Raw genomic sequence first — 15,979 nt, 5'->3', positions numbered from 1 at the left:
GAAGCAACAGTTATTTGCCATTGTGATTTCTCCAAGAACCTGAATGTCAGCTATTAAATTAGAAAAATGTTTTTGGATAAAATAAGATTGCTTTTACACCCAGGGTAGAAGGCAAGCAGGAGATTGCTGAAAAGGGTAATCAGTGGCTCCAGATGAGGAGAAAGGATTCTACCTGGGCCCCCAAGTGAGTGAATGGCATCTAGGGGGGTGAGCAGATAGGTGACAATGTTAGCCTTCAGTCTAAGACAAAGGAAACCAGCATCCAGGCATCTCTCCTTTATGAATAAACTGCAAATATAAAACGTGATTCCCAGTGGCACCTTCTCCATTAGTGTTTTGATCTTATTTGAGGCTCTTGTGCAATTTAAAGAGGCTGCAACATTGCAACATTATTAAGGTTGTACTGTAATTAACTTACTGGATTAGTAGCCAGAGACTTAGACACTGAAGAAATTAAATGCATTTGGAATGGAAATCTTCTATCAGTAATGAAAGCATAACTAGCCCTAATTCTACAATATTATCATTAACTCTGAACTATCCTCAGAATTGCAAGTTAAAATAGTGATTCATGACTGGTCATCAGCAAAAGACAACATAGACATCAATTTAAAATGATCACCCTTAATTATGCTTTTTTTAATACTTTATTTAAAATTTTAAATGTACAATGTATAACCCCACCCCCCCCAACCCACCCACATCCCACCCCTAAAGATAGAAAAGAGAAAGAAAATCAAAAATGCAGAAAACCACCATGTTTCAAAGCAAGACTACCACAATGAGCTTCAGAGAATTCAACATTTTAAGCCCATATAGGGACTCTATACTTTAGAAAGTAAAAGATAATTATCACATAAATTATGTTATTTTTCCAAAGGAATTCATGACTTCAATTCCATATGCCTTCTTTGCAAACCCAAATCAATCTCATTTTTCCAATAATAGCTATACATTTCCTTGCTGCAGCCATTTCCAACCTTAAAAACGCAATTTGATACTTAGTCAATGTCAAAATCAAACTCAACCTTTCAACATTACCTAATAAAAACAATGGTAATTGGATCTTTAAAACTTTCTCTAAAAATTCCTTAAGCCATCTCCAAAAAAGTTTAACCTTATCACGTAACCAAGATGAATATAAAAAAAAAAGCCTACTTCTTTAAAACATCTGAAACATAAATCTGAGGAAGTTAAATTATATTTCTTTAATTTATGAGCAGTTAAGTACAAATGATGCAAAAAATTGATAATGAACTAACCTATATTGAACATTAATAATCTTAGACATACTTTCCTGCCAAATAGATCTCCAATCATCATGGTCGATTGTAATTCCCAAATCCTCTTCCCATTTCCATTTCCATTTATGAATATCTAATTTAGGCATTTTATTTTGTAACAGTTTATACATTTCAGAAATAAATTTCTTTTCACCACCTTCCATAAGTAAAGTTTCAAAACTTGATTGTCTTGGTAATCTCAAAGTATGTCCAAAATCACCCTTAATTATCCTTATCTATATTGCCAAAGGTTGCCTTCTACTTCTGTAAGTTATTTAAAGACATTGTAGATAGGCAGAATTATGATTTTCAAATATGAAGAAGTTTTATATACCCAGATGAACTAGCTTTTTACCTCCTAAGGGACCCATTTTATATAAAAGATTGATAACTAGATAGTAAAGGTTTAGTGGGATCTGGGCCAAATGCAGAGGTAGACAACCTGATCAGCTTGGGCAACTGGGCCAAAGGGTCTGTTTCCATGCTGTAAAACTATGTCTCAATATTATTGATTATCCTTCTCAATATTGAAAGCAGATATTTATAATTCTGCTGTAATGTGAACTCTATTCAATTGGAGTAAAGAGACCATGTAGGGATAAGCAAATTAAAAGCAGATATTACAAAACAAAGATCAATGCCACCTTTTCAGTACTCCATACAATTAAAAAATCAAATTTGGCAATTTAGTTTATATTAAGTAACATTCATTACCATTCTTATTTTAAACATCGTTTTCATCCTAGACAATTTAACTGTCACAATAACATGAATTCACAATAACGTCTGTAAATTCAGTCCCATTGATGAACAACAACCATCCTAACTCAAAAAAAGAGGGTCTTCAATTTGTCTTGTCGAAAACAAATCATATTGGTTCATATTAAAAATGTCCAATCTCAGTCGAAAAGAATCATGGACTCTTATCAGTAAAAGAAACAGTAATGTCATCAGCCGATTGGATACAAAGCAAAATGCATCAGGCACTGCAAATCAGAAATAAAAGCATTTGTTGCACAACTATCATGGCACGTTGGAGAATAGTTCGCTGATCAGAGATTGAACACACCAGGATCTGGATATGGAGCTACATGAGTTTGCTACTCTATATGGAGCAAACTCAATAGGAACCATCCTACCTTGAAAGATTAACCTGAAAAATAGATTATAAATATATTTTTTAAAATTTATACATAGAGGATTTATACATGGGCCTCTCGGCCCATGAGCTCATCCCACCCAATTGATCTAAAACCCCTGGTATGTTTTGAACAGTGGGGGGAAACTGGAGCACCTGGAGGAAACCCATGCAGACAAACGAGCACATAAAAACTCCTTACAGGCAGTACCAGATTCGAACCCCAACCCAATTGCTGGAGCTGAAAAAGTATTGTGCTAACCGTTATGTGCATTCTTGGCTTCCATGTCAATGTAGTTGGTTCAGGTCAGGTTATTGGAAATGTTTATTCCCAATAATTTTAAGGTATTTGCTTTCTCCACTTCAATACCACTGTTGTGGATGGGGAGTAGTTTCTAAACCCTCTCCTGAAGTCTATGATCACCTCTTTGTTCTTACTGAGATTGGGAAAGGGCTTGTTATCTTGGCACCATGCCACTAGATTTTCAATCTCCTTTCTGTATTCTGTTTCATCATTATTTGATACATAGCCTATGATGGTATTGTCTCAGCGAATTTGAAGATGAATTTTGAACTTTAATTAGCTGTACAGTGCTGGATGTAGCGGGAATAGAGGACTGGATTTACACCTGGCGGAGTGTAATTATGGAGGATGTGTTCATCTTCACTGATTGTGGTTTGTTAGACAAGAAGTCAAGGAACCATTTGAAGGGGTGGGGGTGGGGTGGGCACAGAGATTTTGATCTTGAAGTTTGGGAATGACTTTACTTTATTGAAGGTGGAACTGTAGTCAATGAACAGTAGTCTGATGTGGATGTCCTTGGTGTTCAGGTGTTCCAAGGCTGAATGGAGTGTCAGGGAGATGGCACCTGTCATGGACCTCTTTGGACAATAAGCAAACAGGTCCACCCATCATTGTGGGTTGTGGGTGCCTGGTAGCCAGAGTTGATGTCAGCCATGATTAGACTCGTTAAGCACTTCATGATGTCAGAGACACCAGTAGTTAGTCATTTAAGCCTGCATTATGCTTTTCTTCAGTACTGGTATGATGGTGGCCATCTTAAAGCAAATGGGAACTCCAGCCTGTTGCAGTGAGAGATTAAATACACCTGACAGTTCACCTTTGCAGGTTCTCAGAAAGAGGTCCTGGGACACTTTCTTAGCAAGCTGCTTTTCACTGCCTCACTTCAGTTGCAATGACTGTGGGTGCAAGAGCACATGAAGTCATTGACACAGATACTGCCTACTCCCTGTTTGAAGCTTCCCTATTCCATTATTCTCTGTTTTTGTTTTAGCTTTGCTACTAGTTTGAAAATTAGATGATCATTCCACATTGATTTGATTCCATTCTTTCCTCCATACTATAGGAGGTATCGTGCACTTGTCCACCCAGAAAGGATTCCAGTTCACCAAGTGGAGAGTTGGAGGATCTCCATTAATGGAATGGTCCAGTGATCATTCTTGCAAATAAGCATTTGTGTGCTGAGCTTTGCTGTGGTGAATATCTGAAGGAGTAATATTGCCCAGCATCCATATCAATTGAATGGTGAAGGTTGCTAAAAGTGCTAAGGAAGAAATCCTACTTCACACCTCTCATTCTATTTACTCCACTTTACACCTAGCTTTTTCCTTCACTTCCACAGTTCTTTCCAACACCCAAATGCACATCTTGTTGTAAGGAACATTTTGTCTCTTTCTGTTGTTCATCTGCAGAGAAGCTATCCTTTCTTTCACTAAGTGGTAAGAGAGAGAATGAATGTAAACAGTTAATAGTGGGTCACAAAGTTATTTTCATGGCTTCAAAGATGAATCCGATGCAAAATCTGAAAAAATCTGAATATGGATGGTGGGAAGAAGATGGTGGGAGAGCTGAGAAAGGGAATTTCACAGGATCCAAACTCTCAGACAAGACCATATTGGTACTTTTGGATGAGAGGGTTGATTATGTTCAAAGGTTTGGTTCAGAACTAAAGTTCCATTGAGATTATAGTCATCAACATGGCCTTGTGCATTCAAGAGGGTAAAAATCCACCCCAATTGTACTATTAAATAAAACCAAAAGGCATCAGCCAATATATCTTTTTCTAATTTCTGACAATATATAATAGAGCAACCACAAGCTCTTAATTGTACAAGTCTAGAAAACAATTCATGATGATTGATTTATAGCATGACATCGAAGGTTAATTTGTAAATAAAATCTCTCAAATTTTTACAATCCAATCTATGTAGGTAAAACTAATGGCTTTACAAAGGAGTTTCAACTTGAATTTAGAATGGAAAACCCCATGATAAGAAGTATTGAATTGTATTATTACAAGATAAAAACCAATCTATAAGAATCCACCTACCATTTATTGGATTAATTTTCCAATTTCTGCCTGGAACCTGATTTATAGAAAATGTGAATGGTGGTCCTTGCTGTATATCATCATCTACAGCAAGAATAGTTACTTTCTTCTCTTCATCAGCTGGAATGCACATGAAAAATGAATTGAAATCCTTTGCTAATTTCGGTGGGTTATCATTCACATCTAGCAATTGAATATAAATGTGCACTGTCGATTTTTTTGTAGGGTCACCTGTCAGAAAACACAAAGTAAAAATGTGATTAACACAAGTCACTGGCACACAGAACGTTATAGCTGTATACCATTAGAGAAGATTGCTTACAGTTTACAAAATAGATATCACTTGTTTTGGGGAAAATACGGCACCCATATTTACAAAATGTGGGTGCGTACATTTAATAAACTCTCTGAAGGCCTCACTTCTTGGCCACCTCCAATATACTTAAATGATATAAAAGCTTTATTCCCTTGGCATTCACTGTTCCTTCATTTTTTACTCTTTTTTTCTTTCTTTTCTTTCTTTTTAGGGGTTTTGAGGGGGAGGGGAGAGGGGAAGGTTTTTAATTTTCTTTTCTGTATAGCCTTCTAAAATAATGAAGTACAATTAATATTGTGGTTTAAAATTTATAAATAAAATATTTAAAAAAAACAAGTCACTGCCAATATTATGTCTGGGATGACTTGAAGCTAAATTTCAGTAACTGAACAGACATTAAGTAAAGACAACAAAATTGGTGGAGAAACTCCAACAGGTCAGACAGCAGCTAAGGGCAGATATGTTCAGACAACATTTGTGTGTGAATGCTTGATCAAGACAATAATGATGAGTTTATTGTCATATGCATTGTACAATGTATGTATGCATCAAAGTTCTTACTTGCTGCAATTGAACAGGTACTTTGCAAAACAAAAACTACAAAAACAATTGCAATAGTATACTTATTTAAATTAAAAGCAGACAATACCAAAAATAAATAGTTAACAAATATTCATAGTAATCCTCGTGCAAAAAAAAGTGAGCAATAATGCAGAAGATCCTTTTGAAGTGTCAGAGCAGTCCCATAAGAATGGGAGTTTCAAGAGGCTGATAGCTGTTGGGAACTGTTCTTGAACATAAAGATGTTGGCCTTCAGGTTTCTGTACAGTCGATGAATCTCCACCTTAGTACCATTGATGCGGACAGGGGAATGAACTCCATCCCTCTTCTGCAGCTCTCCAGTCTCACTGCCCATGGAAAGAAGCTGTTTCTCAGCCTAGTCGTTCTTGCTCTGATACTCCTGTATCTCTTTCCCGTCGGGAGTAGCTGGAAGATGCTGTGTACAGGGTGGTAGAGGTCATCACTGATTTTGCGAATCCCCTTTAGATAACAATCCTGGCAAATCACATTGTGGAGGGAGGGGGGAAGGGGAGTGGAGGAAGATCCCAGTGATCCTCTCTATGGTCCTGTGTATTGACCTCTGATCCATTTCTCTGCAGCAATTGTACCATACTCTGATGCAGTCAGTCAGGACACTTTTGATAGAGTTCCTGTAGAAAGTTGACAGGATGGTGGCCGGTAACCTTGGAAAGTGTAATCACTGTTGCACCTTCCTGAATGTATGTCCAGGTTAGGTCATTTCTTATGTAGATTCCAAGAAACCTGGTGCTCTCTAGTCTCTGCTTTCCAGAGCTGTAGTGGAGGGTGGTCACCCTTGGTTTTCCTGAAGTCCACAATCATCTCCTTTGTGTGCCCCACATTGAGACTCAGGATGTTAGTTTTGCACCATGTCATTTTCAGACTTTATGATTGTTGGAGCTGGATCTGGCATTGAAGTTGTGGGCCAGTAGCATAAATAAGAGTGGGCTGAGCACACAGCCTGAGGTGCACTAGTGATCGGAGTGATGGTGCTTGATAATCTGCTGACAACCCGAGGACAGACTGTGGTCTTTGAGTTAGGAAGTCCAGAATCCAGTTACAGGGAGGGGTGTTGAGTCACAACAAGGATAGATTCCCCATGAGCCTTTTGGGTATGATCATATTAAAGCCGAGCTGAAGTTGATGAACAGTTGCCTGACGTATGAGGTGTTGTTCTCCAGGTGGGACAGGAATGAGTGGCGGGACAAAGCTATGAACTTATAAAGGCTACGAATTTCAGTTTCAAAAAAGTTCAAATGTTTTAAGACTCTACAAACATCTCAGGCAAAGTATTGCTAAAATTCACCCGCTTGAATCCTCATCTCAGTCCTAAGTGATCTTTCTCTTTTGCTGAATCTGTGATACCTGGATCTAGGCTTTTCAACCAGTGTGAAACACCTTCTCCACATATACCCTCTCAAATTGTGTAAATACCTTGTTGGTTTTGATGAGATCATCTCTAAACTTTAGAAAATCTCGGACTGATTCGTTTCATCTTTCCTCATGCAATCCCAGGAACCAGCCAAATGATTCTTCATTGTACTCCCTCAATGGCAAGATTAGTGCAACAAAGCTCTTACACCAGCCATCCTCAATGTGGGCTATATCATCCCCTGGGGTCACAGCACATTTAAGAAATTGAAATCATAATTTTTTTTAATTGTAGTTGCTAGGAGAGAAATATAGAAGGAACCAACTAATCTTGACTGCTTCACAGGGAATGGGGCCCATCCTAAGGAGACCATAGTCAAAAATAGTTGAGAATGGCAGCTCTGCACTATAATCCATTCCCTACTATACCACACATACTCTGCCAGTCAAATGTGCTGCCTTATTCCATTATTCTCTACCCACCTGATGATACAGGATAATCCCTCCACATTATCTCATGACAGTTTCCCCTTTAAAATGCCATTTAAGTGCTTACCTTTCTCCATTGCAGTGGCCATGATTGTATACAATTTTTCTTTCTCTGCATCCAATTTTTCACGAATAAAAATCTCTCCTGATTGGGGGTCCATTCGAAACCATTTACGTGGATCATATGTTAGCTGATACCTATTCAATGAAACATAGCCCATTAGTGTTATTGCTCTGTTTGAATAATGTCTACCTCCCAGCACCAGCTACAATTAATAACTACTACTTGAGATTTCTACTACCAAGCTATTCATGCTAAAAGTTTCTGTAAAGAATACAATAAAGCAAAATTTCTATGAATTTTAAAACACATCAGGCAGCATGTGCTGAGAGAGGAGTTTAACAATTCAGAGTAAAGATTGCACTGCCACCGCTATGGACTTGGGAACCTGGGGAGTGGAGAAACAGTGCTGCTCTACAGGATTCCTACTGACGTCGATAGTGTGTTTTTAAAGAAATCCTGTGTCTGTGCCCAAAATTGCGGGTCCTGTGCTGGATAGAATACTACAAGGGGTTGCAGGTTCTGGGGCAGCTGCAAACCGACGTAGAGACCAGAAATGAGGAGAACAACTCTGTTGAGAAGGAGAAGCATAGGAGGCGACCCTGTAGGACAGTGACCACAGCAGCAGACCAGCGAAGGGCTCAGTGGCTAAAGGACCCACACAGGTTATTGGTGACTTGCAGTTGAAGGACTCACAAAAGGCTGCAGGCTGCTGGAGACTGACTCACGGGAACCAGAATTTGAGTGGGTGTTGGAGGCAAATAGAGCTTCTGAAGGGCCTCGGGTGCTGAAGGCTTCCCAACCATATTGGAGGTTTGGATCTGGAGCTCATGTTGCCAATGGTTTGAATTGGAGTCTGTGCAGCTGGGGAGGCTGCAGGAGCTCTAGAGGTGAATCCATGGGCCCTCTGAAGGGACTTTCGTTTGATTCCCTTTCTCATATTAATAGGGGCACTGGGCAATACACATGATGCCTCTTTGTTTGCGTTATACAGGAAAAAATTGGTATATAAGTTATATTACATTTTAATGTATTATGTGACCATCATAGTAACTTTTGAAACTTTGTATTATTTGAAAGGGAGTCTGCAAGTTGTGGCCATAAGATAAAGGAGGATTAGGCTATTCAGCCAATTGAGTCCCCTCCACCGTTCCATCATGAGCTGATCCCTTCCTCCACTCAAGCATCACCTTCGACAATCCAGATACCCATCATTCTCTGCCTTAAACACACCCAACAATGTGGCCACCACAGCCACCCATGGTAGCAAATTCCAAAGGTTCACCACTCTCTGGATAAAGAAATTCCTCTGCATCTGTTTTAAAAAAGTGCCCTTCTCTCCTGAAGTTGTGCCTTCTTGTGCAAGACTCCCTTACCATGGGAAACAACTTTGCCACCTCTACTCTGTCCAGGCTTTTCAACATTCAAACTGCTTCTATGAGGTCCCCGATCATTCTTCTGAACTCCAAGGAGTTCAGTGCAAGAGCCGTCAAACATTCCTCATATGCTAATTCTTTCATTCCAGGAATCATTCTGGTGACTCTCAAGAGCTTTTTTCACACCGCAGGTGTGGCCCATGTGAAATTCCTGGGAATGTAGGATCTCCTGGGACTTTCACACCAAGATCCAAATTCCTGTGAATTTACCATCCTCAGCATTTTAGGGTGGTCTCACCTCCAATCGATGATGCATTACACACTCACAGGAGAAAGCCCCCCCCTCACCAACAGTCACTTGCTCGCCCACCTACTCCCTCTCCCCACCCCCCACTTGTCCATCCATTGGTTGTCTAGCACCTACCCCCCCACCCCCCCACTAAGTTTCAGGGCTGCTTCACCACATTGAGACAGCGGCACAATGCGGGAAATATAGAGCGGTTCCAGCTGCGTGAAGGATTATGGTTAACAAGGACGGCCATTCATCCCACATTTTGTTGCCGTCGAGATGTGCCAAAGTAGCCCGCTTTTGTCAAGAGGTATGAATGTTTTCGTTTTTAATCACCTATGTGATGCAGCACCCTGCTTAGCCATTTCTATTTTCACATCACAGGGAGAGGGTGGACCGGGAAAATTACCCAGGTCCACGGCCCTAATTATGATATAGGTCTAAAAATCTATTTAAAATCCCCCGACTGACCTTATCACTTCCAAATTTTGAATTTTATTTCCATCCAAATAATAGTCTGCCCTTTTATTCCTTCTACCAAAGTGCATGACCATACACTTTCCAACTTTTCACTTCTTTGCCCATTGTCCAGAGGCATTTGTCTCTTTGCAGCCTCTTGGTTTCATCCTCACTACCTGCCTCTCCACCTATCCTTGTATCATCTGGAATTTAGCCACAAAACTATTTCATTAACCTACACCTATAAAGAAGTGGTCCCAATATCAACCCTGCGGAACACCAATGGTAAATGGTAGCCAACCATTGGTGAATAGGATTCTTCTATTCCCACTCTTTGTTTCCTGCTGATCAGCCAATGCTTTGCCCGTTCTAGTAACCTTTCTGTACTTCCATGGGCTCTCACCTTGTTAAGCAGCCTCATGTGTGACACATTGTCCAAGGTCTTTTGAAAAACCAAATATACATCATCCACTGTATCTCCTTTGTTTAGCCTGCTTAACCATGCTTACTTTGGCCCATCTTGTCACACACCTCCTTGTACTGCATATCCTCAACCTTGACAATTGAAACAACAACTGATGTTAGGCTAATAGGTCTATAATTTCCTTTCTGCTGCCTCCCTCTCTTTTTAAATAGTGGAGTAACCTTTGCAATTTTCAAGTCCTCCAGAACCATGCCAGACTCCATGGATTATTGGAAGATCATTACCAATGCCTTCACAATCTCTATAGCTACTTCTTTCAGAAATCGAGGCTGCATTCCATCTGGTCTGGGAGACATATCTACCCTTAGACCATTCAGCTTCCCAAGCACCCTGTCTCTGGTGATCATGACTATACTCACCTCTCTTCCTTGACTCCCTTGAAAGTCCAGCATATAGTTCATGTCTTCGACAGTGAAGACTGATGCAAAATTCTCATTCAGTTGTTCTGCCATCTCTAAGTCTCCCATTACAATTCCTCCAGTGGCATATTTCCATCAGTCCTCTATCTACTCTTGCCTGTTACTTTTTATTTACTTAAAAAGCTTTTTGTATCCTTTTTTCATATTATTCATGAGATTCCTTTCAAAGTTCATCTTTTCCTTCCTAATGACCTTTTTAGGTGTCTTCTGAATGTTTATAAAAGCTTTCCATGCCTCTACCTTCCCACTAATTTTTGCTTTCTTGTAGGCACATTTTTTTGACGTTGACTTCTCTTGTCAGTCACAGCTGTATTTATTTTTCCATTCAAATATTTCTTCCTTTTTTGGAATATACCTGTCCTGCACCTTTTGTATTTCTTTCAGAAACTCCACCCATTGCTCCTCTGCCCTCCTCCTTGCTAGTGTGCCTTCCAATCAATTTTTGCCAGTTCCTCTCTCATTCCTCTATAGTCCCCTTTATTCCACTGGTTTTAGTTTCTCCTGAAATTGCAGTGCAAATTTTTATCATATTATGATCACTGCCTCCTAAGGGTCCCCTTACCTTCAGCTTTCTTATCAACTCTGGTTCATTTTACAACACTCAATCCGGAATTCCCTGGTTGGTTCAGCCACAAGATGTTTTGAGAAGCTGTCATGAAGACATTCAATAAATTCCTTCTCTTGGGATCCAGCATCACTCTGGTTTTCCCAATCAACCTGCATATTGAAATGCCACATGACTATTGTCACACTGTCCTTTTTGCATACTTTCTCTATCTCTCGGTGTAGTTTCTTGGTGGTAACTAAAAGCAGTGTCAAGAAAACCATTCGACCATTTGCTTTTGATTGCGAATAGGCTCTTTGGGCAGTAAAAAGCCAGGTTAGAGTTGTCCTGATTTTTGTGAAGGGGGCATACATAACAAGGCAATTTCCCATCTTGTTAGGTAAATGTCTGTGTTTCAACAGTACTAGAGCAGTTTGGCTCAGCGGATAGCTTAGACTGGTGTGCTGCTCTGCAACACCACAACTTGGGTGTTTTCCGGCTCCATCGACTTTTCTGCATCAAAGTGCTCTCAGCTAGTTTCATTCTCACTGGGGTGAGTCAAATTGACTAAAGACTAGCTTCTGTGATTGTCAGAATTTAAGGATAAGGTTGAGATGGACCACCCTCCCAACACTTCTGGCTGAACAGGGTTGCATATGGGTCAGCCTCATTTTAAACATTCACATGTTGGGTCTTGTCATCTGAATCACTTCGCTTTAACACTTCAGGCTGGAATGTCTCTTTTAAAAATAAATGCCCCCAGTAGAACACACCTTCAGTAATATTAAGAGGTAAAAAACACACATCTTATTGGCACATGCTACACACTGCAATTCCAGCTATTAACTTCGCACAATTTATTATGGGTCAGATGAATCAATTAAAAGACATCCCATCCATCCATTCCAAAAGGACTCAATGATGAGTCAGCTTCCCCCCTCAAAATCAGCAGTACACTGGGAAATGATTGTGTTCAAACCTGCCACAGAGGAATGGATCACATTATTTATGTCATTCATGTGCACACTAAACCCTTAATTAGAAAATACTTTCTTGATCCACAAAGGATTGTCACTGCCTTGCAGTCACCAATCTCTTCTGTTCCATAGAGTTCCTCATTAATATAATTTGTCATAAATATTAAAATTTCATCCAGTCGCAAAAATAGTTCAGGTCTCTGGCTGCTATAACCTGCTAGATGTACCTGTTTCTCGTCTTACTTATTTCAGCTTCAGATTTGTATCAGTTACAGATTGTAATTATATGATATTTTATACTATCTCAATCTAAATTATAATCTTAATTAATCTTTTCAACAATGAGTTTGGTTTTTGGTTACTAGAGGATTCAAGCTTTATGGGGGTTAGCCAGGAAAGTGGAACATGAAACAATGATCAGATCATTCATGATCTTGCAAGTTTGAAGGCTTGTTGCAGGTCTTGATCCAAATTGTTGACCAGGCCTTTGCCTCTAGAGTTCCTCAATCCAGCTGATCTTTTACTCCAGGTTCTGGCATCTGCAGTCTTTTATATCTTCAGGTTTCAAGGCTCATCTGGCCTCCTCCTTTCCTTATTTCTTTTGTCCTTATTTACACTCTGACCTTCCTTGCCAAGTGTATAGAGTGACTGCATGTCATTTTAACTACAGCAAGATTATTGTTTCTTGTGCTGATCTTTATCCAATCAATTTTTTTAAGCAATCAAACAAATAGTATAACTATTATTTAACTTAATTTCCCTTTATTTGCCTGACAAAATGACAAACCAGGACTGTATACTAAGGACATCCTATTATATTTCTATTTTATCAGCATTAAACTTCATAACAGACATTGATATTGTTTTAGCATAAATGGATCTATTAAATATCATGGCTGTGCATATATATATTAAAAGATATTTACAAACTAATAGTTACACCAATCCTTTGTAACAAAGTAATCAGATTTCTATTACCTACTTTTGGTAGGAGTTGTCTCTCAGCTTTCCTTGTAATAGGTTTTCCTTTCATAACCATCCAGTCAACTCCTGCCAACCTGCAGAAATGTTTGTACATATTTTTCCAAATTTTTCAATAAATAAATTATGGCTGCCTTCATTACCTCACTCCATCACCTTCAGGATCATAGGCTTCCACAGTGAGCACGGAATCTCCTATGGAGGTATTTTCAAAAATCCATTGTCTATATGAAGCTTTCAAGAACTGTGGCGGTTCATCAGTATCGGTCACGTTGACAAATAGTGAGGTGAATGAGCTTGAGTTGTAGTACACTCCTTCAACTAGTGGTTCTGGATTTGTGGCACTGATGTTTAACATATAAAACGACTGTGTTTCAAAATCCAGAGGCTGCAAGAAAAATCAGTTTGGAATGGCTCAGTGGACAATTTTACTCTTTCACAAAGATAAAGTTTTAATCCTGTCACTAAAGTTCACAGAAAAAAAATGTTACACTGCTATTCTTACTGTGTGTCATTAATAAATGTAAATAATGTCCTTGTAATAAAACAAAGACAAATTTAATCTAAATGATGATTTGCTTCTTTCAACATTGCTTTTCACCTTGTTCTCTCCATATCCATGTGGTAACAAAATGTTCCTGCTACAGGGTTGGATGAGGTTTTCACTGCTCATTAACTGACTTAGCAGCACGGTTTGTGTAGCATTTAGCGCAATAATATTACAGCACCAACCAAAATTGGCACTGTTCATTCTCCCCAAATTTGCATGGATTTCCTCTGGGTGTTGCAGTTTCCTCGCACCCATTAAAATGTATAGGGGTTGGAGGTTGATTGAAGTACTTGGGCAGCAGGGGCCCGTGTGCCAGAAGGACTTGTTATCAAAAATTATCTTTCTTATACTACCACCAGGCAATGCAGAAGACATATATAATTCATGATATTTATCTTGAGTTTATTGTCATTTACAGTCCACCAAAAATTTTATTTCATTTAATATTTGGAAGATATGATTAAATCTGCTTCTACTATTCTTGTAATGATTCTATTCAGATCATAACACACTCAAAGAATTAATTTTCCTCTTCTCCCCTCTGTATCTTTTGTGAATTAATTCAGATCTCATGTTATCAAATAGCCTATAGTTGGCAACAGCTTCTTCCTTATCAAAACCATGCAGAATTTGCAGCCACATTTTTTAAAAATGTGAAATTAATCTTCCCTTTTAAATGTTGAGGTACAGCATGGTAACAGCCCACGAGCCCATGCTGCACAATTATGCCATGTGAACAATTAACTCCATACGTCATTGAAACATGGGAGCACCAGAGGAAAACCACACAGACATGAGAGAACATACAAACACCTTACAGTCACCGGCAGAATCGAACCCGAGTCGCTGGCACTGTAATAGCACTGCACTCGTCACTACTCTAACTGTGCTACACCATGGTTTCTCTGTTTAATGAAGAATAACTCTAGCTTCTCTAATATCTCCATATAACTTAAGACCAAACCCGGTCAGTACTTACAGATTTTGTTCTATTTTTATTTCAGGTTTGCTGCATCTGCAGCTTTTAATTTTTTGATAAAGGAATGGAAATGTGAGAAAACACCAGATCAGCATATTGTGCTATCTAACTTTACCAACTATTAAATTAATTAAGTCCAACTTAATTAATTGAGTAGTTGTCAAATTCAAAATGAAATATTGATACAACATCCTAAAATCCTTTTAAACACAAACTAGGTTACCTTAGCCAGCTGTACCAATCCCTTATTAGTTTGTTCTTCAGTTATTATTTTGAATGTTCCATTGTCATCACCTCCTACAACATTGTACAATATTTCAGAGCTGCCTGTTAAAGACTCATCATCGTCAGTAGCCTGAATTTCTATGAGCACTGTATCCAATGAAGTATTTTCTTGGATGGTGATTGTACCATACTAGGATGCAAAAAAAAAACAACAGGTAAAGCAATGTTGACTCCATTGTCAACAAGAAATTATGCTGTATCTCTTTTATTGAAGTCTTTTTAAAAACAACACATAATATAAAACATAATATGCTTCAATTAAGTCTGTCTGCCTAGCTTCTGGACATGCAAAATAGTTCACATCAAAAAGAGCTGCGAATAGATTTCTTTGCAAAGCTGATGTTGCACACCAGGTCATAATTTATTGTCCATCCCTAATTTCCTTTGAGAAATCAACCTGAAAAGTTACCATCCTTGAGGTGAACAAGTGAGTGGGGAGAGCAGAAGAAAGGAATGAAGGGAGGGGAGGGTTAAATGAGGCTTATTGTGAAGAAAAGAAGGGGAAGAAATAAATATGGACATAATTGTGTAATTGTTTGGTGTGTGTAGTTGGAAGATCTCCGTGTGCTCTTATGGTGTACATTTGCTAAGTCTGTTCACCAGAATCGAGCCTACATTTGTCTTAGACCTCCTTGACAATGGACCAAGATCCTGTTCTGTCAAAGCCTGGTAGTAATGGACATGTAAGAGCCATCATTTGTAACATAAATTTATGCACTGGGCATCTTCTACTCCTCAGAAATAAAGTGGAAATAAGTCATCCCTGATGTTGATGAGCTGCCAAAGAAGATTATGTTGTTAGCATGTTTAGTAATTTTGCAGATGACACCAATATTGGTGGTAGAGTGGACAGTGAAGAAGGTTAAAACAGAATCTAGATGATCTGGGATAGCAGACCAAAGAATGGAACATGGGACTTTAATTTGAACAAATAAGTGGTGTTGCACTTTGGTGGGTCACCTGCACAGAGGATGGCAGGGCCCCGGGGGAGTATTGTAGAACAAATAGACTTGGGGATGCAGTTACCCAGTTTTTGGAAAGTGGTGAT

At 39.0% G+C, this 15,979-nt stretch overlaps 1 protein-coding gene across 6 annotated transcripts in view; it reads right to left on the bottom strand.

Moving 5' to 3' along the window:
• Positions 1–15,979, bottom strand: part of cdh17 (cadherin 17, LI cadherin (liver-intestine)) — a 147,047-nt gene that overhangs the window by 25,721 nt on the left and 105,347 nt on the right. For all 6 annotated transcript variants that reach the window (XM_069921894.1, XM_069921895.1, XM_069921896.1 and 3 more), the window contains 4 exons: positions 14,870–15,061; positions 13,261–13,505; positions 7,595–7,725; positions 4,773–5,003 (listed from right to left, as the gene is read on the bottom strand). In XM_069921894.1, coding sequence (XP_069777995.1) covers positions 4,773–5,003; positions 7,595–7,725; positions 13,261–13,505; positions 14,870–15,061 — 799 coding nt within the window. The remainder of the gene's footprint in view (positions 1–4,772; positions 5,004–7,594; positions 7,726–13,260; positions 13,506–14,869; positions 15,062–15,979) is intronic.

This window comes from Narcine bancroftii, chromosome 2 (assembly GCF_036971445.1).
Source record: "Narcine bancroftii isolate sNarBan1 chromosome 2, sNarBan1.hap1, whole genome shotgun sequence".
Classification (NCBI taxonomy): domain Eukaryota; kingdom Metazoa; phylum Chordata; class Chondrichthyes; order Torpediniformes; family Narcinidae; genus Narcine; species Narcine bancroftii.
Note: the sequence above shows the minus strand (reverse complement) of the source record. Positions and strands in the feature narration are given on the sequence as shown.